The sequence below is a fragment of the Aspergillus saccharolyticus genome, assembly GCF_003184585.1.
Source record: "Aspergillus saccharolyticus JOP 1030-1 unplaced genomic scaffold BP01scaffold_8, whole genome shotgun sequence".
Classification (NCBI taxonomy): Eukaryota; Fungi; Ascomycota; class Eurotiomycetes; order Eurotiales; family Aspergillaceae; genus Aspergillus; species Aspergillus saccharolyticus.
In genome coordinates this window covers 199,774-224,047 of record NW_020290618.1, presented here as the reverse complement: position 1 = coordinate 224,047, position 24,274 = coordinate 199,774, and the positions used below count along the sequence as shown (strand labels likewise).

Sequence of the window (24,274 nt, the reverse complement as noted above, 5' to 3'; positions counted from 1 at the left end):
GATTATGTTTTCAAGTATAATTGTGATTCCAGCGACGGTTACATGGGATCATAATTGCGCACAATAGATTTATGTGACTCCGATTTTAGTCAAGAAATCTTAAGAGCTATTGTCAATTACGCTGTAACACAACAAAGGACTTGGTGTCATGAGGAAAAAGTCCGAGAGGACGATAATATGGGAGACATAAGGATGAAAATCACGCAAAGGGAAAGGACAGCCGCTCAGGTGGTGACAGCTATAGTAGAGACATTCTTCTCTACCTGGCCAAACACCGACTCCGGAGGAGTTCATCCTAGCACCATAATAGCCGACCAGTAACATGTTGAACCAATAATGCCATGATGTCTGTGTCATAGTCTATCAACCACACTTCTCTGTGACTAAGAGGAAGTTTTCAGTCCTCGCTCGAAAATCACCCTTTGTGATAATATAGGCTGACAATTCTTCCACTCTACAACATGAGCCATGATTATGATGGAGGAGCAATTAACTAAACTCACATCACGACGGCGATTACCATCAATGGATCACCCTCCTTCTTTGATCCGGCCAAAACGGATTTGCCCCATATCACAAACCTCTTGGGGGTTCCAGTCCTCCTGAATGTATATTTCTGGAAACAACTACTATATAAAAACGCCAGACGCGCGCGGTGTGTTATCCTCAGACACAAGCAGAAAGCTTTCCTATCATATCTGCATCGTCTGAGACACTACAGAACATCATCGATCCGCAGCAATGGAAGCTCTGCAGATGCAAGCAGCCTGCCACCTCGCCAAGCTGCTCTTGGAGTGCTTGATCCTGTGCACAGACGGAAAGCTTCAGTCAATGAGCCGTCTCGCACGGACCTGCCGACGGTTCTACGGCATGCTGTCGGAGGAGCTCGACAGGCAAGCGCGCAAACGCGCAGGAGAGACGACACGCGTCATTTGCATGGGGGCAGGTCTCGATCCGTATGCCATTACCCTGACTTCAGAGTCTAAGAAGGCTCGCGCCACTTACTACGCACAACCATTCTACGACGCGGTGCGGCTCGGCGACTATGCCTCGGTGCGGGCCTTTCTCAAGGCAGGCGCCAGTGCAGACTTCTCGCTGGGATCCAAGGGCGGCCCGATGCTGTATGTGGCCAGCCTGTACGGCCATCTGGACATGGTCCGGCTGCTGCTGGAACACGGTGCGAGCCCCAACGTTGACTTCCGGTTGACTAACAGCACTCCATGCCTCGCGTACCGGCAATGGTACCCCGCTAAGATGTATTACCATGAGCTGGAGAAACACCGTCATCCGTACAGCGATTGGTCGCCTCGTGAACCCAGGCGCGGATGGATCTTCGAGAACAATCTGCTGTGCCAGGCCATCCGCCACGGAGACCCGAATGTGGTCCACCTCCTGCTTGAGTACGGAGCGAACCCGAATGCCGTGGAGTATCGGGGGTACCGCGATGCGGGTCCTGCAGAGATGCAGCCATGGCACAAGGACAAGCTAGATATGCTAACCGCCGTCGACATCACGTCGGGTTTTCTGTACCATCCGCTGGACTTTGCGAAAGAGTGTATCCCCGTGCTGCACCAGTGCTATCGCATCCAGAAGAAATATACTCGCATCATCGAGATGCTGTTTGTGCATGGCGCGATGCTCTCTTCATGGTATGTCTTGGATACTCTCTGTTTTCTGCCGGATACAGACGTAATGCGCAGATGTTTAAGGCAGGCTATACGCAACGGTACGGATGTGGTGACCGTTGCCCTTGGTCCAAACCATAATTACACTGAGAATCTCGCTAATACCCTGCGCTGGGCTCCGCGGGAGAACCTGGAGCTGCTTTTCGATCTGGTCCCAGACTTAGCGACTGCAGAGCCAAGACAACACCGGTCATTGGACCTTCAGCCGTCCAGCAAGTGGAGCGATGACGATTTTGAAGACGAGTCAGCATATGCTCGAAATGAACACCCAGCTGACCAACCTCTCAGCTGGCCCACACTTTTCGACCTGGTGCTTCGCACCAACCGTCAAGAGGTGGCTTTGAGCCTGATCCGCAGAGGCTGTCGGTTATCTCCCGATCGGCAGCTGAATGAAGCAGCCCGCAAGGAGTGGCTCGAGGTCGTCGAGCTGCTTCTGCCGCTCGTGGTCGAGGAAGTCTGGTGCAGTTCTCTTTTGGGGAGTGATGTCATAAAACTAGCCAAACAAAGGATCGAGGCCCGTTCACCTAAATCTAGCCAAGACGAATGCGCATGGGATTGTGCCTGCGAGGGTCCCGACTGGCAAGCGGACGTTATTTTTGAAATCTCAGAATCCGAATCCGAATAATGTTCCGAAATAGAACCGAAAGTCACGCCGACTCGCTTGGGTTTGGGTTTTGCGTCGAGCACTTGGCAATAGTTTATTGCAAGTTCGTTCAAGTTTCAGTATGAGTTAAATTATTCTTTCAGTCCACTAGGCCCTCTTTCTTTAGGGATATGTGATCACCCCAGAGCTTCTTCACGAGTACACAAACTCCCGTAGTATGGCATGCGGTCTTAGTAGGTCTTCTTCGGTCCAGGCACAGGTATTTGCCCTTAACTTTCAACCCAACATCCGGTCGGCCAACCCACCACCTGCGTCTGTGTGCAGAAATACTATCGAATGACATTACCATTAGTCTGTCAGAAACATAAATACAAGTTTATTTGGCTCGTCTGAAAAATCGCCATGCACGCCATGCCTGAATCGAATATGATATATATATGTAAGGATCGTAAAAAGTGTAGGAAGAAATCAAGGGTGGGGTGGGGATTAGCTCCGCACCATGATGAATGAAGCATAAGCATAAAGGAGGGGGATGTGAAGTGTTAACTAGTGGGGGTTTTTCTAGAAAAGGCTGAAGAAGAAGGCAGCACCCACGGCCGCAAGGACCGAACCCTGCATGACCCGGTCGCTGTACGAGGAAGAAGCAGCGCCGGAGGTGGTGGTGCCGGCGCTGAAGCTGGTGCTGGTGGAGGAGCCCGAGCTCTCGGAACTGCCGGAGCTACTGCTGGATGCGGTCTCCTGCTTGCCGGCGGTCATGTTGAGACCCGTGTCCTCGAGATTGTAGAGGACGGTGCTGTTGCCGGAGACGAGGATCTGGTCCGACAGACCCGTGTCGCTGGTGTAGACGTACGACACGTCGCCCTTAATGGTGGTGCCCTCGGGCGGGTTGTAGCACTCGACCGTGATGTCCTTGAACAGGGCGTAGTAGTAGCCGTACTTCTCCATGTCCGCGCTGGTCCAGTTGACCAGACCGCCACCCCATTCGATCGTCCCCGTGCTCTCAGTGCTGAGTCCGCTGGGCCACAGCGACATCTGCAGCCGCGACGGCGTCTGCGGGTACATGTAGATCCCCGAGGTCGCGTTGTAGGTCGAGTTCTTGGTCAGCGTGCGCATCACCGTTCCGTCCACGAGCCATTCCAGCCTCTCGGGCGACCAGTCGATCGTGTAGGTGTGCCATGTGTCGTACGTGTTGCCGGTGGACACAGCAGCGTTGACCTCGTTGGTGTCTGCAGAGACGGGGTAAAAGTGTTAGTGAGTGCCATACCGAGAGAATACCGGGTAACAACATACAGTTCTCAACTCCCTGGAAGTAAAAGTCGGTCTGGACACTCGACAGGTTGTAGCCGACAAACTCGAAATCGATCTCGTCCTTCACGTCCGACATGAGAATAAACCCGGTGATGACACCTCCACCACGGCTGCTCTTGATCTTGGCCGACACCTTGCCGTACCAGATGTAGTGGTTCAGCGTCATCAGACTGCCCGTCGTCTGGTTGGGCATCGTGAGCATCAGACTGCTGTTCTCGACCTTGGGGTAGCCGCTCCAGGACCATTCGTACTGCGACGCATTTCCGAGATACTGATCCCAGGCCACGCTGTCGTCGAGGTTGCTAAAGCTGTAGGTCTGATTCTTGCAAATAGCCTCAGGCGTGCATGAGTCAAGAGAGTATGACATCAAGGGGTCGCAGGAGCCCAGACACGAGCTTCCTACACCACATACTCCACCTGAATGGGATAGTTAGCGCAATTCATCAGTCGAAGAGGTAGTTTTGGTGTTGGCAACTCACTGTAGCAGCACGGCGCGCTCTCAGGGCACTTGCTGTCGGCACTACACGTGGTGGAGGCCGAAGCAATCGCGGCCAGACTGGCCAGAAACAGTGCGGAGACGTGGCGCATCGTTGCGAGGCGACACTGCTTGCAGCCGGTCTATGCAAGGGGAGACTGGGGAGGACAGAAGAATGGTGAAACCGCTGCAACGTTTCAGTTCTGACAACGGTGCCGGGGAGGGGCGGGGAACTCCATTATAATTATACGCCTTTCGGAGTGAAAAGAATGTCCACATGACATCAAATCCACCGGGGTCAGCGAACCAAGGAGGGAGCAGGAATAGGGGAGAACGTGTGGGACAACTGGGGCAAGAACTCAGTCGAACTCTTCCTCGGGGGGCTTGGGCCGAGCACGGAATTATCGGGGGGGAAGCCGGCAGCGGGACGGTATGTCGGATGTTGGCAGTGCAGGAGGAACACAACGAGGCTAGCATGACCCGATAGGTAGCAGATCCAAGGATAGGAACCACTAGAGCAGACGGTGACAGCGGACCAAAAGGCAAGGGATAGGGCTACGGAAAGTGAGCCCCCCTTTCCCATTGGCTCACAAAAATCTAAGATAACAGAGAATGAACAACATCTCCACCGAAAAAGGAAGAAAATTCTGCAGGAAGTATGTCATTGGACACAGAGGTGTTCCTGTGGTTCGATCAGAGCTCCAGCAGGTGGACAATCCACCTATCCATGGCGATGCAGGCAGCACAATTCACCATTGAGGTGGGATTGCAAGCGAATCCAGCCAAGCTTTGCTAGCGTTGGGGCTATCTCAGGGGCATTGCGTGTCCTGCCATGGCCAATCCGGCACGGCACACGAAACATACGGGATCGACACCACCCCAGCCATGCGAACCAGCATTGCTTGATTGACTTAAGGGGGGTCGAAAAGAGGGAGATTCTTGTGCGAGAGTAAAGCTGTTCTCAAGCAGCCATCAGATGCACTTGTGCACTGCTTCCCAGGATCAGTTGTGCAGAAATGTGGTTTGTGCCACGCAATCTATCAAAAACACAGAATTTTCTCAAGTGGGTCGATGACGTCGCCCCTTTTCTGGTGTCTTCTGGCGCATTTGGGGCGCATGTCTTACTTGCCTCTGAACACCGCCTGCTCTCCTTGTCCGCTTGTTGTGCTGCTCAGACCACCATGGTTCCTTAGCTTGGTAGTCCAATTTCCAGTTTCTCCAATTCGGCTGATAAGGATCTCCTGTACCTCGGTTCCCCCTCATGACATCGGAACATCGCAACAAGCCCTCAAATAATGATCCCGCACCGCCAGGATTGCTGCGTAGAATGGTACAGATCATGAAATCAACCCTAAATAGAAGATTGCAACCTGGAGACAATTTTTTCAACCGTTCCTATTCGTCTGACTGCAATATTATTACGAAGCTTAGCCAAAGCTTATTCCTGCTATCTTCGAGGAGGCTCATCCCTTAGTCCTCGTCTGGTGTCACTGCACCGAATTTCTGCTCATTGTTCCAGTGTTTGAGTTCGCTTGATTTGGTGCGTGGTCTTGTAGGAAGAGCTGTACGAGAATGCTTCCCACCAAGTCAACATGTAATCCACTCGCACTAAGTCGACTAAGAAGTTAGGAAAAGGAGCAGACAACACATCTGTCGCTTAAAGGTGGATCTTGCTCGTACAGGCAACACTGACATGGATATACTATCTTGCGACATGTCTCGGACTTATCCACAGTTCGTGAAATGACCTTCTTGCCTCATCTAATTATATTATTGCAAGGATGATCGACGCGTTAGTTGGTGTTCGGAAATTCACTTGACAACACGCCAGGAAAGATAAACCCAATCTGTACGGTCGGGTTATCACTTTTCCACTAACTCTGCTCTAACATGGACTATATTGTGCACCTAACTTGATCGGACTGCAGTAGATCACCGAGTTACCCCTAAGTGATGGAGGAAGACAACCGCGATTGGACTAATTCACTCGAGATGCTTTGAGACTATTGATTTGGACGATGTAAATAGCATATACTTTGGGCGCAATTCTACTATCTAATTAAGGCCAGAGATATGTCGTGACTACACAGCACTTTTATGCACTATGATTCACTAGAACCATTTATATATGGTATCTTGTCGGACATTTCTCTCCATCGGAGATTGGATGAGGGGATTTAACCCTCGGAGTTGATTGCCTAGTGTGGATCACTCATCTCCGGATCGACCGATCAATCTCCAAACCATTTCTCAAGAGACATGTGCACACACTCGGAGTTCACACGAGGGTATCTACCTGCTCGCGAAACATTTTCCTCAGAAGAGGTCAAATAGTGATGAAGCAATGCTTTGCGGGAAGTCGGGCTCAGCTCAGAAGAAGTTATCATCTCACATTTCCTTTCTCCCCGAGATTCTCAACCTTGACATGTCCATCAAGGAAATGTGTTCAAGACAAGAGAGAGTCTTGTGCCCCGAACCCAGCTTCGATCTTACCGCCCAGGCAGGGGAGAGACATCATGAAAGACCTTAGAGGAGATCTCAAAACTCCGTACTCAGCGATCGAGTTCAAGCAGAAAGGGGCAATAGGAGTCGGCAAGCACTCAGCCTCAACTTCCGTTCAGCCTCCACGCGTGGCGGGGAGGATCTGTGGCTGAAAAATGGATGGTGACGAGCCATTTGATGCTTTGAGACTAACCATGTCTGGTTAAAGCCGTGATACATCAAAGGCTTATCATGCATTGCCTGAATGAATTATCCTTTGCGAGCGATGACTTGAACGTGTCTAGGATGAGATCCCATTTTGAGGACAGACTGCTGCAATGGGTAGTGCTCGAATCTCGGCTTAGCTCGCACTCGGAGCTCATCTCTGAGCTGGAACGCTCAGCTCGCGTTATCACATCGTTTCTGGGAACTGAATACGATAAATGTCACGGCCAACTCCTCTATGCCTTCACTGATCGAATCCTGCCAGTTCGTAACCTCTCTGCTCCCTTCTTCCAGTCAGTTACTCAGTTGATTGAACATGCTCATCAGCCGGTGAGAGAATCAGCAGCATATCTGCTAGCGGACAATCCGAGTGCCATTACTGACAGTCTGGAAGCTACTTTGATACAGGCTCTTCAAGATAAGAGCCCTCGGGTCAGGAGATGGGCTATTGAAAGCTTTGTTCAATCGTGAAATTGTATCGGAGACCACTATTCACGAAGTGGTGCTACTTATTGACCAACGCAATTCCGATATCGGGAACGAAGTCATAAGTGCGCTTCATTACCACGCCGATCTTCCCGAGCAACTTGTGCAAGGGCTGTTGTCGCACTTCAAGGATGATGTATCTGTAGATTCAGATAGCACACTGGCTCCCATCCTAAGCCCGCAGAAGAGTTTTTCTGACCAGACCCTCCGTATACTCGGCACTTTTCTTACGGATGATTTACGCGCGGTTAGGTGCAGAGCAGCTCATGCCCTGGCGGTCCCAACTGTTATGTTGCCTTCCTGGATCATTCGCACACTTATACACTGTCTTGAAGACGAGTCCGAAGATGTTCAGCTGGCCACACGCAATGCATTGTGCACTCAAACAAGCCTTCCACTGGATGCTCTCTCCACTCTTGTTTTGCTCATTGACGGTGATGACGAGCATGTACACCAAATTCTGAGAAGTCAGGTAGTACTGCCCGCTGCAATCAGGCATGCCCTCAGTCTTCTCCTCAAAGCTGAAGATATCCGCACATGATTACGGGCGGATTAGGCTTTGGCCAGCCAAAAAAAGCCTGCCCGATGATACTGTGCTAATTATGGCCTTACTTCTCGACCATGACTGCATCGAGCTGAGACAGCGCACGATTCTGTACTTCGGCGCGCAGGAGACTCTTCGACGGCGTATTCTGCCAGTCTTATCGTCTCTGCTGAGGGCCGAGAACAGCAATGTTAGCCATCAGGCGGCTGAAAAGCTGAAGAAACTCCAGCCGCTCCCGGATGATATCTTGGAAGACTTGGTCTCCTGCCTCAAGGATCATTCTGCGATGCACGTCGCAAGCGACATCTTGCGATCCTACGAAATGCTCCCACCTCACATTGTTCATGACCTGTCCGGGTTGCTTATAGCGGAGGATGGAATCCTGCGGCAGCACGCAGCTATTGTTCTATGGAACCAAAAGAATCTCCCATTAGAAGTGCTCCATGGTATCGTACGGGGTCTGCGACATTCCGACTGTGAAACTCTCTCTTGTGCAGCCGACCTGCTCGAGCGTCAACGTAATATCTCTGATATGATCGTCAGCGAACTGATTCAGCTGCTGAAAGACAAGCGGGTCATCGTACCCTATCGCGCTGCCGTCCTGTTGCTCAAGCAGCCTCATCTTGCGGAGAATATTCTGCACGACCTGGCGCTGCTTATCTACAGCAACGGCTGCAATGGCTATGCGTTCTTCGTGGACCTTGCCCGCCGGTCAGATCTTCCCACTCAGACAGTCGAAGCACTGGTCAGCCTGCTTGAAGGCGAGAATAATTTCGGTGTCGAGATGATACTGTCGAATCAGAGTGCTTTCCACCCTCTTCTGCCGATCTGGGCCGTACGGCACTGAGGACTCTCTTGCGTGGCTGGGTTCAAGTTGCAATCTATGCCCGGATCTACTGCTATATATGGGAAGGGTACTTGGGTATTGATGGTCCCAGGGGCAAGTTCATGGTTTCGTTCGCGAGTGAGCAGCACAGGGAGGAGTTTGCTCATGTCATGCGAGAGGTGAAGGCGGAGCTGGGCTTTCCTACGTTTGGGGAGGTCGAGGAGCGGCCATAAGGGTGACATCAAGCTCTGAATCAGAGATGTTGCCTGAGAGAACAACATGTCCCACAAATTTGGCTAGAATTCTGCATTTCATACGATATGATTCGACTGTCAGGAACGAGACTGCTACGGAGACGGTTTCGGAGAAGTCATGTCGAAAACCAGCCGATTGGGTGTGGTCAGATATGCACAGCTGGGTTTTGAATCAAGCTGGTAGGCCCTAACTGTCATAATGAAATCATGAATTTTTGTGCTGATAGGCATTCACTTCATGGACCATGGGATTAAGTCATGATACTGGAGCTCGCCAACCCATCTTGACATTGGGCATGCAGTATTCCCTGAGTATGTCCGCAACGGGTCCGACCTTGATTTAATGATAAACAAGGGCCATATGACTGATGGAACCATGCTTATCACCTGTGAGATGTCATTACCACCACATTAATGCGGAAGACCCGTGATTGGTTCTCCTTCGGCTGACAAAACACAAACCTGTTTGTCTTTTTTGCACTGCCCCACATTGTGAAAAGGCGATTGCATGATTCTGCATCTGCGCAGCACAATGCATCGTGCACATATCATTGGATCTAAATATCTCAAAAACGAAGATGTCTACCTACCTGTAGTCTATCATCCTCACCTACCTCCAAACCATCCTATCCTACCAATGCCCCCAGAGCAAGTCAGTACGCAAATAACCACTGGTGAACAGGGCGATAACTTAACCTTAGTTAAACTCGCCCGATTACATAAACCCCATCCCCACAACCCCCCCAAAATGGCGTCAACCAATCTCGACCGCCTGAAAACCAAGCTAGCTACCAAAGCCTGGATTTGAGATCTGACAACCACCACCCGAGCTGAACTATCGAAGCATCTCCCCTCATCAATATAGATAGACTAGATAGCTCACCCACCATGCCCGACAAAGACGCAGGTACCCCTAGAGTTTTCCTCTACCGCCACGGTACGCTCCCTCCCTAGCACAGCAAGCACAGCACGGCACCCCAACCCCTCCCTCCCCACCATTCCTCTTCCCCCGAACTCCGCCCCCTTCCCTAAAGCAAAAATCCCCCACCCGCTAAACAGCACAGGCGAAACCGAATGGTCCAAATCCGGCCGCTACACCGGCACCTCCGAGATCGAGCTCACCGCGGCCGGGATCTCGCAGGTGACGGCGTCAGGCAAGATCCTCGTGGGCGCGGGCAAGCTGATCGACCCGACACGCAAACTGGCGCGGGTGTTCATCAGCCCGCGGCGGCGGGCGGCGCACACCTTTGAGCTGGCGTTCGCGGAAGCGGACAAGCAGGCTCTGCGCGACGGCGGGAAGGTGCAGGCGAATGACGAGCGACTCGCCGAGTGGGGGTACGGGTTGTATGAGGGGCTGTTGACGAAGGAGATTCGGGCGTTGCGGAAGGAGCATGGGTTGGATGGGGAGCGGGAGTGGGATATTTGGCGGGATGGGTGTGAGGGCGGCGAGTATGTGTTTCTTCGACTTCCCAAATTCCTGATTCAGAATTCAGATGTCGTGGTGTTGGAGTGGGATTGGGTTCGGTTGCTGACGGCGGTTGTGTTGTAGGTCCCCCGCTGCTGTGACGGCGAGAATTGACAGTCTCATTGCGGAGATCCGTGCGATTCATGCGGGGAATATGCATGGCGAGGGCCCGGCGGATGTCGTGCTCATTGCTCATGGGCATACCCTGCGTGCGTTCACGAAGCGCTGGCTGGGCTATCCGATGGAGTTCCCGCTGTCGATGATGTTGGAGCCGGGTGCGGTGGGCGTCTTGAGGTATGTGTTTTGATTTGGGGACTGGTTGGGAAAGTGGTTCTGTGCTGACTGTGCGGTAGTTATCAGCATCATAGCATTGATGAGCCGGCCTTTTTGGTGGGTTATGGGTTCCCCTTGGAGGAGTGAGCCGACCTTGTTGTGGTGGGTTATAGGTTCCCCTTGGAGCAGTGAAGCTGCTCTTCGTGTTTAAGAACTTTGTTGTTGTCGATTAGGTACTGCACGGGCTAGAGCTGTGTGGTACAGAGAATCGGTTCAAACTGTTTGTCTGGGAGATACATGTAGATTGGATTCCGGGCTTACCACTCAAACAAAGATAGATATAGATGGGACTGGCAAATGACATAGCACCTTGTCAGCACAAATGATGTTAGGTTTGGTATACCTCGGAACTTGGGAAGTACTTCTTCCCAGGTCTAGCTTAGTAGAGGCCCGCATGGTCTCTGGATACCAAGAACCGAAGTGTCTGATGTCGAGAACAATAAATTGGCTCTTTTACCCTCTTTATCGGTAAGGAATCTCAATACTAGTATGGGGGTTGTAACATAGAACGGGGCTGAGTAGATTGCAGTGAATTGAACTGGATGCTTGTCTACACCGAGTCTAGGTGTCAAGAACTGTGCTAGACCTTGAGCATGTCGCATCTTATATGCTAATATCCTCTTTCGACAAGTGATGAACTAATCACGACCCAGCTAGGCATACGCTGGGAGGATACAACAACTGTACCCCAGTACCATAAACAGCGATCGACCCCAACTTACCCTCAGCATCACACATCACATCCATCAACCAATCCGCCCCCCCAACAAAGGGCCTCTTCTCAAAATAGTCCCAACAAATCTAACATAAGCACTAATATACAAGCACACGCACCGGAAGCCTCAGATCTATACAGAAGATGTCAAGATCAGTTTCGTTGTCAAAGACAGCCGTGTTCTTTTCGAACCCTAATGCCAAGCTACGCTAGCCTGGTTTTAGGTCATTCACTTTTGTGCAATGAAGCCTGGGGTAGTATTCCAGGGTAAATTAAATTATAAAATTAGTACAGCATGTTGTTACCTTGTGGTATTGTAATCTAGATCCTGGTATCATATAACAGAAAATCGAATTATACAAACTCTTCCAGTCGTGCTTCCAATTGCTATGGTGCCATCTTTTACTGCTAAAGAGATGGCTTCATAGTCAGGAGGGAGCCAAACCTCTTTTTGGCCACCAACAGCAATCCATCGATTTGCGTGCAAAGATAACTCCGTCTTTGTTTCACGGGGATTTGACGAGAAGGTTTCGTGCCAGGCTTGGATATTCAATGCTCCCAAGTTAGTGATAAGGTGGGGCAGCTTCTTGGACAATTCAATGTTTCTAACAAGACTTTTGATGTTGATTGTATGCTTGAGGGCACCAGTGGCGGGGTTCCAGAGTTTGACGGTGTTGTCAGTAGAGCCGGATATCCTCATATAGCCCGTATGCTTAAGGGCGCTAGTGGCGGGATCCCAGAGTTTGATGGTCCGATCAGAGGAGACGAAGGCCTGAGAGATGGATGCCAGCAGCCGGCCATCTGCTGAGAATGCCACTGACTGAACCAAACCCGAATGGCCCCTCAGGGTATGCTTGATGGCGCCAGTGGCGGGATCCCAGAGCTTGATGGTGGTATCAGAAGAGCCGGATGCAAGCCGCCGGCCATCTGCTGAGAATGCCACTGACTGAACCAAACCCGAATGGCCCCTCAGGGTATGCTTGATGGCGCCAGTGGCGGGATCCCAGAGCTTGATGGTGGTATCAGAAGAGCCGGATGCCAGCAGCCGACCATCGGCTGAAAAGGCTACTGACCGGACCCAGCTCGAATGGCTTCCCAGGGTATGCTTGATGGTGCCAGTGGTAGGATCCCAGATCCTGATGGTTGTATCAGAAGAGCCGGATGCCAGCAGCCGACCATCGGCTGAGAAGGCTACTGACTGAACCAAACCCGAATGGCCCTGCAGGGTATGCTTGAGGGCGCCAGTAGCCGGATCCCAAAGTTTGATGGTCTTATCCTGAGAGCCGGATGCTAGTAGCTGGCTATCTGCTGAGAAGGCCACTGACTGAACCAAACCTGAATGACCCCACAGTCTATGCTTGAGGGTGCCAGTAGCCGGATCCCAGAGTTTTATGGTTCTATCAGAAAAGGCGGATGCAAGCAGCCGGCCATCTGCTGAGAAGGCCACTGACTGAACCAAACCCGAACGGCCCAACAGTTTATGCGTGAGGACGCCAGTAGTGGGATCCAAGAGATTGATGGTTGTGTCATGAGAGCCGGATGCCAGCAGCCGGCCATCTGCTGAGAAGGCTACTGACTGGACCGCACGTGTATGAACCTTTAGGGTATGCTTGAGGGTACTAGTAATAGGATTCCAGAGTTTGATGGTTGTGTCATCAGAGCCGGATGCCAGCAGCTGACCATCGGCTGAGAAGGCTACTGACTGAACTAAACCCGAATGGCCCTCCAGGGTATGCTTGAGGGCACCAGTAGCGGGATCCCAGAGTTTGATGGTCTTATCCTGAGAGCCGGATGCAAGCAGCCGGCCATCTGCTGAGAAGGTCACTACCTCAACCGAATCTGAATGGCCCTCCAGGGTTTGCAATTCTGGACTCCAAGTTTCTTCCACCCTTGGGCCTCTCTCTATCCAATCAGGAAGCTCCCTTTCAAATTTACTTCTAGTCACTGCCATCGCCGGCGCGAAGATCAACCCGGAAGCATAGATCTGCAGTGGAGCAATGTCTGCTATCTGACTATTCTTGAGGATAAACCTCCTGGCATCAAGTAAGAATTCGGATATCTCAGAGCCCTCACCACCCTATTGCCTTTAGCAAAGATCACATTACAAGAGCCAAAGTTACTTACGTGTAATACTTTCTGGAGAGTACTAATGCTTCCCAGAACTTCGGACACGACACCCAGTATACTCATCACCTCCACCCAATGGAGGAAATGCTCGTTTAGAAACGTCAGTATGTTGTCACGCCAGCTTATGGGGCTTTCACAGTCTGCCAGATGGTGGATCCAATAGCGACAAGCATACTGCAGCTCTGGTGGTACATAGAAGTTAATATACTCGAGATCGATATCGCTGCGCTCTGTTCCATAGCTTTCGAGACTGCATATATTCTTCTTGAGGTTCTGGTGCATGATAGAAAGACACCTGTCTGCTAATTTCTGGTTCATTTCCATCTTGTCAATCCAGAATGGAGTTTTATCGCGAGTGCTGGAGTCGAGAAGAAAGTCTCGAAAAGATAGATGGAAGAGCCTCACTGGTAGTGTCTTATTATTCGGTATATTCAAGACTGAGTGCAGCGAGTTTAAACTGGCATTGATTGACTGCATGGAGATTCCCATAAGCTTTGAGAGGGACGTAACTGATAATGGGTTCTCTAGAAGAATAATTGTGCCAAGGACTTCTCGGACCTTTTGGACTAACTGCGATTGTCTTGTCCCACTGTATCTCGAAACTAGGCGGTCCAGTACTGGAAGGTATGTTTTGTCCAACTTTGACTCTTGGTTCTGATATTTGAGGATCTCCATCAGGCATTCATCACGGTCCAGGTTGTAATCTTCAAAAAGACGACATATGGTGGCAGCAAAGATAAACAACGGGACTGACATTTTAATAAGTGTTTGGATATTCACAGAGCCAGGCCAGTCTGAAGAGAGGGATTGCTTGTGCCTTATTGAAACAATTTTGTTCTCCAAGAACATGGAGATGTCACGCTCTATGATAGGCTCGGGTACCTCGTGAAGGACTAGATCGTGATGACAAACTGTTCTGAAGCCTAACCTGATAGGCAGCTCGGGTCGACTGGTAATAAAGAATCGCAAGCGGGGCGAGCTGAATTTATGAACATGTAGTAAGAGCTCGAAGATGACTGCGACATCTTTATCATTATCGCATTCATCTAGGGCATCAATCACAATCACTAGGTATGAGGTCTGGATTTTGGCTCCATGTAAGCTATGGAGTGGCTTGGAAATGAGCTCATCAAATTGCTCCTTGAGTGGTTTGGCTGAAATTCCGGGGATATCCCGAACAACCTGTATAATAGACGCGCGTAGTTCCGGGATTTTTGCAGCGAGCTGTTGGATGATGGTAGTAACGAAGCGAGTTGCGTTGCCGCGGTCTCCTTCACCTCTCTTGAAGAAGAAGCTCGCCCCCAGCAACTCTTGTTTCTGAAAGGCCTTTGCTATGGTTCGGGATATTGTGGACTTGCCAGTTCCGGCCGAACCATTTAGCCAGAAAATGCATTTTCCTTGGTCTGAGAGAGCCCAATTCTGAATGTCAAGGAGAAGCTCTTTTCGGGTCCCTGGGAGGCATTCTTCTTCATGTTGGTTCATATATGTCCCGAATTCAGCTCCGGCAGCAATTGGTAACGCCTTTAGGTCAATACGCTGGGCAAGATCATTAATATCTTGGGCTGATCCGCTAGTGATTGAAACAAGTTCATGGACACCCGTGGTCACATGGTCAAGTTGGCTTTGAATTCCTAGCAAGCAAAATGCATTACTATGAGCGTGGCGACTAACTTGAGATAACGGTAGCTATAACGAACCATTCAAAACTTCCTTGGCTGTTCGCTCAGCCTGTACCTGCTGAGGGATAATCTCACGCAAGAGATCTCTTGCATATGCAGCTGCCGCCATTGCAGCCCAACCTTGCCATTCCTCGCTTTTGTGCGAGTCGGCATAGTCACAAACCCCACGGATGACCAAGCAAGGGAAATGATTCATTAATCCTGCCGCTTCCATTTCAAAGCATAGGACATCTCGCTCCGCGGCTAGCTGGTCGCGGAAGGTTGCATCCTTGATCACCCTGTTCCCCGATGCTATTAAGCCGTAGTGAATATCAGGGTCATCTTCCTCCTCGGTTCGCTTGGGTCGGAAAATCAACTTTGAACGGTCACAGACCTCGCCACAGCTTCTCTCCACATCTGGATGAGCAAAGTCGCTATAATATAGCCGATCCGTCTTGGGTTGCGCGTATTTTCGCTTCAGCCGTTTATTGCCTTCAAGCACGGCTCCAATACTTCCCTTCAACTGATTACCCTCCTCCGCATATCGTGTTTGAAGCCCAGTGACAGCTGCACGCAGGATCGTTGGGGGCTGGTTCAAGAACCCTGTTTGATGGAACCCTTGTCCTTGCAACTCTTGGCCCAGGTCGAATTGGAGCAGGCCGCCCAACCCTCTTTGAGGTGAGCTCACGATGATATCGCCCAGACGGATGTCATGTTTCGTGGGTATCCCACCACCAATCCCGACCATGAGTCCAAAACGGATGTTTGGAAAACTGTGGACCATGTCTCTGGCTACTCCAGCAGCGGATGATGTCCCGTATTCTCCATCTGGCAAAACGGCGATAACAACCTGATGACCCCTGATTTCTCCCAGCGTGTAGTGATTGTTGTCATTTCGTGAAAGTCTCTCTGGCGGATCATGTCTCCTCTCCAGGAAAGCTCGGGCTGCGACATATTCTATCTGTAAGGCACATATCCAACCCACATTGTACTGATCCGGATCTGACATTGTCCGCAGCAGGGGTTGGTGGGACACAATTTCAAGGCAAAGTATTCATGAAAGCCTATTTTGGTCCTAAAACCAGAAGTTTTCGATTCAAATGAAATGGAGACGCGAAAGGGTACGGTAGTTGACAGCGTCTCGCCTTAAAAGCTGTGGCAAAGAGGGGTAAGAGGGGGGTGAGGCTGCTGGCGCCATTAGGACATTGCTGCCTTACCATGAATCCACGTGATAAGCCGACTTCCTGCGAGGCAACTCTGACTTCAATACTAGTCTCATAATGGCCCGACGATTATCTTCCTGGCAGTTTGAAATCGCTAGGGTAGCTCCATGCAGCGAACGGTCAGTCACCAACATCGGTCGCAACCTTGGCCTTTTGGGAAACCCCAGAGTCGGCCGGCACAGAACTGCCACTCTTCATATGTGACAAGTTCTTTGTGGTCACTTGTATGAAAATCTAGGACTATACCTTGATGAGATGGGCGGTGGTTTTTGTGGAAGAAGTTTGAAATCCAGGTGACAACTTGAGATTTCGATTCATAGCGTAAGAGAACTACCATGGGCGGTTGCAGCGAGCAGCAGATATGGGGTGTAAGACCCGCACTCCGTGTGACAAGTCACTGGTACTATAGTTAGCCTAATTCACTCTCAGAGAACAGGGTGGGGGTTACAGTACTAAACTGACAAGGGTTGAGTTGGGAAGGAGGTAAGTCAGGTTGCGTCTTAGAGCGCCTACCTGGATTGCACAGTTTGCAACTTCCGTACATTCCGGAAACCCTGTACCACCAATACACGCATAAGTATGCATAATTTATAGTCATATGGCATAGTATCATGTCACTTGGCATGGATGTAGGGCTCGAGAATTTGAATTTCGAAGAGTATACTTCGGAAACCCAAAACGAAGTTATGTCTGTACCTCGGAAGCACATGCCATACCACCTCCGACATCCGCAGGAACACCAACTCAATGCGGGCTCATCCGAGGCACTAAAGCACATCCACAAGCCTTGTAAGCCCGTGTTTTGCCCCCGCCATATGCGGGGTGCGGGATCTTATCACATCTGTCACATATGAACTCATCCGAAAGCGGAAATCCGCAACGCAAATCGTCCAGGGTCCACGGGGATCGGCCCATGTCACGGAACGGGAAAGGAACCTGTTCGAGAAGATGATAATGGATGGGGGTTGTAGGGTAGGTGCAGTGAAGATGAAGTGGCAAGCGAGTCATCTCCGAGGGTAAGGGGCGGGCTGCCTGAGTCCTCCGTACTGCTGAATGCAATGACGTGCGTGGTCTAGGTTGAGACGACTCCTCTCGCTGGAGGTGGGAAAAAGAGGGGGTAGAGTAGTAAGAATGATTGAGTATAATTTAGTCTAGTTACAGTACTAGTAGGTAGCTGAATCCGAGTAGGCTGTGAAGGCATACTACATATGTAAGTACTAACCGGCGCCAGCCCGGGTTATAAGTGAACCTCCCCCGTTGTGTCCTGGTTCTGTCGCTTTCTACTACTAGGTAGTTAGGTAGTTAGTCATCGTCAGTTATCATAACTACTGTACACACCTCACCTCCGAGAGTAGTACCCACGACCCCATCCAAAATGCTCTTGAAACTATTCAACCTCCTCCCCCTACTCATTACCACCCTCCTCACCACCACCCTCCAATCAACCACCGCCACACCCACAGACCCGACGATCAATAATTTCTCCAAACGCTCCGCCTCCACCGTCCTCAACGCCGTCACTACCATCTCGACCCAACTCATCACCCTCAACAACACCGTAACCGCCTACCCCGGCGGCATCGAGGGCTCCCTCACCGCCCTCCAAATCCAAGCCGAGACCATCCAGCTCGAAGTCGACCTGAAAACCGCCATCATCGCCGCCAAACAATCCGCCAACTTCACGGACGAGGAGTCGCTGAGCGTGGCGCAGGCGTTTGTCGCCCTCGAGCCGACCATCGCGTCGACGCTGACCACTCTCGTCAGCCGGAAAAAGGACTTTGATGATGGGTTGTTGGGGGTCGCCTCGTTGAGTTTCCTAGTGGAGTGGGATTTGCAGCAGTTGAGCTTTTTGTCCTCGCAGCTGGGCAAGGCGGTGCTGGAGAAGTTGTCGGCCACGTATGCGGCGTTGGCGCCGCTGGTGTTGGATCAGATTTCTGCCGCGTTTGCGAGTGCGATTGCGGCTTATAAGTAGGGACTCTAGAAAAGGGGGGTGGGGAGAGGGTGGGGAAAAGGGGGTGAAAAAATGAGGGTGGTGGTTTGTGAGGAAGGATAACTGTATTACACATCCTACACGGTCAACGCTAATCCTTTTAACTACTACAATGATATCTGCCATCCGCTGGGTCTCAACACAGCGATTCAACGCCCAGAAACGATCATTAGATTTATCGTGTCCATCTAGTGAACCTAACCTTTAAACCAGACTCGCGTGTACATGCAGACCGAAAACTCCTTCTATCTCTAGTCTAATTGCGCAACCCATTAGGATATCCATTGGCCGCAATCTCGCGGAACCCATTGAGCACACCATCACTGAACACATTCTTCTTCTCCTCAACGATCGCGGTGGGCTGCTTCTCCTCCGCAAGAGCCGCTCCGGTCGTGAACTTCTCGCCACCATTGCTCATCTTCTGCGCGTGCATCTGCGGGTCCACGGGCTTGTTGTTGATCGTGTAACCCGTGTCACTGGCGTCAACGTAAGCCTCGAGTCCCGCACCCTGTCGCGGGTACTCCTTCATCAGCTCCTTGTGGCGGCGCAGCGCGGCGAACATCTCCTCGTTGGTGACATCGTTCAGGAACTTGCAGCTACCCAGCGGGCTGGGCACGGCGGCGCGCAGCAGCCCATCGCGGGTTTTGAGGATCGCCTGCGTTGCCTTGTCCAGGATCTCCTCGTTGAAGAGCTCATGGTCCATTGAGAGTCCCGCCCGCGAGAACAGGTTGAGGAGCCGTCGGTGCTCTGCGTCGCTGAGCAGGCCGCGGATGTTGGCCAGCGTGGCCGAGTACGCCATGTCAATGGAGATGGCGTGGCCATGACGGAGGGGCACGGGGGGTGCCAGCTACAAGATAAGTCAGCACGCGATTCTTGTTTGCGGTTTTGCTCGGTAACTGCAGTCCAGCTTACCTCATGCAACGGCGACCAGGTATGGCCGTAGGCAATCACCCGGTCCAGCCCGATCTCGTGGAGGTTCGGTGACTCGAGCTTGAGCATCTCAAAGATGCCGTTGCGGTTGATCTCGTCGGCGGCCTTGCGTACCTCAGGCGTCTCATTGGAGCGCCCGAACTTAGTGGCGATCAGCCGCTCGCAGAACTCGTCCAGCAGGTCGAACGTGCGCAGGTGCGCGCAGCTCGAAATCTTAATCAGCTCCGCGAACCCGTTGCGCACCTGCGCCTCGGGCAGGGTGCGTAGGAACCCAAAGTCCAGGAAGGTGTGCATCGGGGCGTGGTAGGCGCCCAGCCGGTTCTTGTAGTTGCCGTAGTTGACGGCCACCTTGATGCTGACGCTGGCGTCGATCAGGCCGATCACCGTCGTGGGGATACGGATGTAGTTGGTGTTGCGGCGGTAGGCGGCGCAGGCGAATCTGGGACGATGAGGTTAGCATGATGAATTGCTGGGGGATGAGGGGCTGCTCTTACCCGGCCACATCGGTAACCAGTCCTCCGCCCTGTGCGGCGAGTCAGTAAATGTGTTGACAGGGCAGCGATGGATCACGTACCACAACCAAGACGGGCTCCTTTCGGATGATCCCGAACTCGGTCATCGAGTCGACAATTTCGGTGAACGTCTCCAGCGACTTGGCCTTCTCGCCGATCATTGTCTGGTGGATCTTCAACTCCAGCCCATGATGGGCAAAGTACTTTTGCATCTGCTCCCCGTACAGATCATAGATGTTCTTGTCCATGATGGCCAGGCAGCGACCCCAGCGCTCGTAGAGGCCGGCCAGCTGGGTGTTCGCTAGGTCGAAGACGCCATCGAGGAAGGTGAAGTCGTACTCGATCTTCTCGTAGCCCTCGACGTGGAAGCCGTTCGGGGTCTCGGAGACCGTAGCCTTAAGGTCGGACATGGTTGTCGCGGTTGAATCTGAAGTACGACCGGGAAGAGAGTTGAGATGGTGGTTGTTCAATCCTCGAAAAAAAAGTACGGAGAAGTTAACTTGATATATAACGGATCCGGATCTTCCACTCAGATGGCCGGATGGGACACGTTCCGGTCGGACTGGCTGCTTGCGCTGCAACAAGAGCTCGATCACGTCAACCCAACGTACACCATATCCGGCGCAGACAAATCCAATGAGCGAGCATCGATCGATCGGGATAACTCGGTGGTCAGAGAGCTTTTGGAGGAGTAAACCTTGACTGCGTCTCATAGGGAGCTATTCATGACATAGTCATTGAAAAGCGGAGCCGCTAAACCCGAAGCCGCAACAGCTGACGCCGTTTCCGGTGTTAGCGGCCGCTTCTGCAGCGATAAGGTTACAGCATCAGGGACCAGGCGGGAATCTAACCTTGATCAGACTGTGCGATTTCCGGAGTCATTGACGACAAGAAATAGGATTGATGGGGGATCGACGAGTCAAGATTGGGTCACCTCGATCAGGGCGGGGCGGGATCGACTGATCGGGGTATCCATGCTGATCCCCTTCCCACACCTCACACCCCTCTCCTCCGCCCTGTTCTTCTTTTTTCACCTTCTTAGCCGCCTTAAGCCTCTTCACATCCCGCCGGGGGTTGTTCCGCCCACTGAAGCTGGGCCACCGCGGGGCCTGGAATGTCCCAGCTTGAACCCCTTGCAGCCCTCCACGCTCGGCCATGACTCGAGCTTCCCTGGTTTTCCCTGTTTGCAGACTGAAACCCTACCACCTCATGAGGCTGGCTCGGGGTTCAGATCCCCCCCACCATGCATCGCGTGCCGCATCCATCTCGTCATGACAAAGCACCGACGACGAGGCTCGATCCGGTCGCCGCAGGAAAAGTTCCCATATAGGCGCAAGATCACCGGCTGCTACAATGGCTGAACGAGACGCAAGCACCCGCAGCAAAATGACCAAATTCGACCAGGCCAAAGCGTACGCGCCCCAGGAAGAGGGGACGGGGTTTTTTGACGACGGGCGCGAGATTGAGCTCCTCCACTTTGTGTACTCCCACCCTGACCTCGAAAATATCCGTGGTTCCCCGGAGAAGGTGCTGCAGGCGATTGACGAGTATGGCCGGACGAAGCGATATTTGATGAATGTAGGCGAGGACAAAGGGCGGATCGTCTGCGATCTGATCGCAGAAGTCAAGCCCAAGGTCATGGTAAGTCGCCTGAAGCTAATCGATATGTTGCTGCTCGTATTAATTTCGAGGTGCAGGTCGAGCTCGGTGGCTACGTTGGTTACTCCTGCGTGCTGTTTGGCAATGCGGTCCGCAAAGCAGGCGGCCAGCGCTACTACAGCCTGGAAATGAACCCGGAGTTCGCGGCGGTGATCATGTCCCTAGTCGAACTGGCTGGTCTGTCGGATGTGGTGAAGGTGGTCGTCGGCTCGAGCGATGCCTCTATCGCGCGCCTGCACAGCCAAGGTCTGCTCACGCACATTGACCTGATGTTTCTGGACCACTACAAACCGGCCTACACGACGGATCTCAAGCTGTGCGAGGAGCTGAAGCTCGTCACTCCTGGCTCTGTTCTGGCGGCTGACAACGTGATCAAGCCCGGAAATCCACCGTACCTCGAGTACGTCAGAGACAGCGTGGAGGAGAAACGAAAGAAGCTGGGTGCGTCCGTCAAGAGCGAGGGCATTCCAGGCAAGACGGTGAATCAATACCAGAAGCGATACGGGGAGATGAAATTCAACCAGAGCCCTGGCAATCCGAATCTGGTGTATGAGAGCCAGCTGGTGCACAGTTTTGAGCCCACTGGTGTGCCGGTAAGCTACCCTTACTGATTCATTAACTTAGGAGTTCTGTGCTGATTGTTGGTTAGGACGGGGTGGAAATCACACGATGCGTAGGCGAGAAGCAGTAGTAGCTATGTTCATGAACCCGTAGTAATTTCAAGTCAACTGAGTTGCTGCGGATACATTATCCGCAAACCTGGATTCAAGTCAGTGTTGTGCCGGTCGCAACCACCCAGAAACCATCGCACGTAGACCAGTCACGATGACGTACGTTACCTGCGTGCTGTGAATCGTGTCCTGATTAGTGTCACTCACAGAAATGTATATGTATAATGTAGAAACTCCCCTCCGCTACCCTCGCATGCAGCATTTTTCCGCGCGCGGCCACCCTCTTTCCTCCCACCATGGCCTTTTTCCAAAATCACCACCAGAAGAACATCCTTCTCATTCTCCTTAGCATTCTCTGTCTTCCTGCATCTGCATTACTCACTACTATCTCGTTTCTTTACATCTACTTTTTGAAACATGAATCAACGCGATCTCACACTTCCGCCCGCAAAACGATCCTGGTGACGGGTGTGTCTATGACCAAAGGTCTGACGATCGCCCGCCTTCTCGCGCAACACACCCCCCACCGCATCGTCGCCGCCGACACTGAGCCCATCCCCTTCACCTCCCCCGGCCGCTACTCTCGTTCCATCGCTCAATTCCACCGTCTGGCTTCCCCGCAGGGCACCAACCCAAAGCCATACGTCGATGCCCTGCTAGATCTCATCCGCGCGGAGAACGTGCATCTATGGATCAGCTGCAGCAGCGTGGTAGGAGCCGTCGAGGATGGCGAGGTGATGCGATCGGTGCGGAGGGAGAGGGGGAAGCGGTTCAACGCAGTGCAGTTTGACAGCGACGTCGTTGGCAAGCTGCATGAGAAGGATGCCTTCATCGAGTATATCCAGAGCGTGGGACTATTAGTGCCGGAATCACATCGCTGCACATCCGTTGCACAGGTAGAAGATATCCTCGCCAAGTACGCATCAAACAAGGAAACCGAGAAGAAGTTCACAGAACCACCCCAAAAATTCATACTTAAACCGATCGGCGTCGACGACAAGGCGCGCAGTCAAATGATGACTCTGCTGCCCTTGGCCGCGGGACCAAACTCCACCTCCGCCTACCTGTCGACGCTGGATATCTCCCCCAGCAACCCCTACATTCTCCAACAATACATCACTGGCCCGGAGTACTGCACTCACTCGCTCGTCGTGCGCGGGCAGGTCAAAGCGTTCGTCGCCTGTCCGTCTTCCGACCTCCTGATGCACTACGCCGCTCTTCCCGCAGACTCGGCTCTGAGCACCAAGATGCTCGAGTTCACGCAACGTGTGGCCGAGGACGGCGGCGAGGACTTTACAGGCCACTTGAGTTTCGACTTCCTGGTTGAAGGCCAGGGCCATGACGCGAAATTGTACCCGATCGAGTGTAATCCACGGGCGCATACGGCGGTCGTCCTTTTCAAGGACACCCCCGCCATGGCGGAAGCATATCTCTCGTGCTTCGACTCGGAGCTATCAATGCGGAAGCCCCTCGTAGTGCCCACCAAGCCGACGCAGCGCTGCTACTGGATTGGACATGACCTTGTCACTTTACTTCTCATTCCGATCCTTACGCTTCTTGCTGGGGAAGGAAGCGTGGAAGAGGCCAAGCGCGGGATTGAGACGCTGTGGCATCATCTCGTGCACTGGCGGGATGGAACCTTCGCGTTGTGGGATCCGATGCCGTTCTTCGTGCTGTATCATGTGTACTGGCCGAGTCGCTTTGTGGAGAGTTTGATCCGCGGGCAAGAGTGGAGTCGCATCAATGTTAGCACGACCAAGATGTTTGCTTGTTGACTTCTTAAGGAGCTAAACTGTCTGCCTTGTCGGAGACTAATGTACCTACCAAGCCCCTTGTTTTGTGCGTATCGGTAGCTTTTCTCTAAGCGTCTTCTTCGGGCATGGGTCTTTTGAAGTAGTTTAGATGAACAATAGTTTAATGTCCGCAGGTGAAAGAGGCTGATTGGTATATTTCGCCATCTTTGTTCCCTTGTGTGTCTCCTCCACCAGCTATCCAAAGTTAATGGGACTCCGTGGTCTTCTGGGGTTAGACAACTCGCATAAAGCTTCGGCACGAGAAGAAAGAACACTTAAAGTTGCCAGGGGAGCCTTTGCACGCTATACA

The 24,274-nt window shown here is 52.1% G+C and overlaps 9 protein-coding genes across 9 annotated transcripts; 5 read left to right on the top strand and 4 right to left on the bottom strand.

Moving 5' to 3' along the window:
* Positions 1-741: 741 nt before the first annotated feature.
* Positions 742-2,310, top strand: BP01DRAFT_411144 (ankyrin; the record flags this gene model as incomplete). Its single annotated transcript, XM_025578904.1, has 1 exon — positions 742-2,310. One exon carries the CDS (start codon positions 742-744, stop codon positions 2,308-2,310), a length of 1,569 nt encoding a protein of 522 aa, XP_025433076.1.
* Positions 2,311-2,511: 201 nt separating this feature from the next.
* On the bottom strand, positions 2,512-4,267 carry BP01DRAFT_354899 (uncharacterized protein). Its single transcript, XM_025574556.1, has 3 exons — positions 4,077-4,267; positions 3,580-4,014; positions 2,512-3,515 (listed from the first exon to the last, which is right to left on the bottom strand). The coding sequence occupies exons 1-3, from the start codon at positions 4,183-4,185 to the stop codon at positions 2,851-2,853; spliced, it is 1,209 nt and encodes a 402-aa protein (XP_025433075.1). The 5' UTR covers positions 4,186-4,267; the 3' UTR covers positions 2,512-2,850.
* On the bottom strand, positions 3,938-4,806 carry BP01DRAFT_354898 (uncharacterized protein). The gene has a single exon (XM_025574555.1). It carries the CDS (start codon positions 4,653-4,655, stop codon positions 4,371-4,373), a length of 285 nt encoding a protein of 94 aa, XP_025433074.1. The 5' UTR covers positions 4,656-4,806; the 3' UTR covers positions 3,938-4,370.
* Positions 4,807-7,094: 2,288 nt separating this feature from the next.
* Positions 7,095-9,075, top strand: BP01DRAFT_411142 (uncharacterized protein; the record flags this gene model as incomplete). Its single annotated transcript, XM_025578903.1, has 4 exons — positions 7,095-7,108; positions 7,187-7,698; positions 7,760-8,553; positions 8,613-9,075. 4 exons carry the CDS (start codon positions 7,095-7,097, stop codon positions 8,865-8,867), a joined length of 1,575 nt encoding a protein of 524 aa, XP_025433073.1. The 3' UTR covers positions 8,868-9,075.
* A 392-nt stretch (positions 9,076-9,467) lies between these two features.
* BP01DRAFT_315166 (phosphoglycerate mutase) lies at positions 9,468-11,080 on the top strand. The gene is made up of 5 exons (XM_025572554.1): positions 9,468-9,540; positions 9,590-9,825; positions 9,953-10,337; positions 10,438-10,647; positions 10,707-11,080. The coding sequence occupies exons 2-5, from the start codon at positions 9,777-9,779 to the stop codon at positions 10,771-10,773; spliced, it is 711 nt and encodes a 236-aa protein (XP_025433072.1). The 5' UTR covers positions 9,468-9,540; positions 9,590-9,776; the 3' UTR covers positions 10,774-11,080.
* Positions 11,081-11,296: 216 nt separating this feature from the next.
* BP01DRAFT_421968 (putative wd40 protein) lies at positions 11,297-16,560 on the bottom strand (the record flags this gene model as incomplete). Its single annotated transcript, XM_025579539.1, has 7 exons — positions 15,226-16,560; positions 13,526-15,159; positions 11,766-13,478; positions 11,707-11,722; positions 11,521-11,534; positions 11,409-11,487; positions 11,297-11,367 (listed from the first exon to the last, which is right to left on the bottom strand). Exons 1-7 carry the CDS (start codon positions 16,193-16,195, stop codon positions 11,297-11,299), a joined length of 4,497 nt encoding a protein of 1,498 aa, XP_025433071.1. The 5' UTR covers positions 16,196-16,560.
* A 1,112-nt stretch (positions 16,561-17,672) lies between these two features.
* Positions 17,673-18,391, top strand: BP01DRAFT_315159 (cell wall mannoprotein 1 family protein). Its single transcript, XM_025572553.1, has one exon. The coding sequence runs from the start codon at positions 17,785-17,787 to the stop codon at positions 18,379-18,381; it is 597 nt and encodes a 198-aa protein (XP_025433070.1). The 5' UTR covers positions 17,673-17,784; the 3' UTR covers positions 18,382-18,391.
* Positions 18,392-18,631: 240 nt separating this feature from the next.
* Positions 18,632-20,273, bottom strand: BP01DRAFT_411130 (sedoheptulose 7-phosphate cyclase). The gene is made up of 4 exons (XM_025578902.1): positions 19,904-20,273; positions 19,824-19,852; positions 19,312-19,768; positions 18,632-19,246 (listed from the first exon to the last, which is right to left on the bottom strand). Exons 1-4 carry the CDS (start codon positions 20,249-20,251, stop codon positions 18,656-18,658), a joined length of 1,425 nt encoding a protein of 474 aa, XP_025433069.1. The 5' UTR covers positions 20,252-20,273; the 3' UTR covers positions 18,632-18,655.
* A 954-nt stretch (positions 20,274-21,227) lies between these two features.
* Positions 21,228-23,946, top strand: BP01DRAFT_372449 (uncharacterized protein; the record flags this gene model as incomplete). Its single annotated transcript, XM_025576731.1, has 4 exons — positions 21,228-21,482; positions 21,539-22,093; positions 22,495-23,067; positions 23,104-23,946. 4 exons carry the CDS (start codon positions 21,228-21,230, stop codon positions 23,944-23,946), a joined length of 2,226 nt encoding a protein of 741 aa, XP_025433068.1.
* Positions 23,947-24,274: the final 328 nt, after the last annotated feature.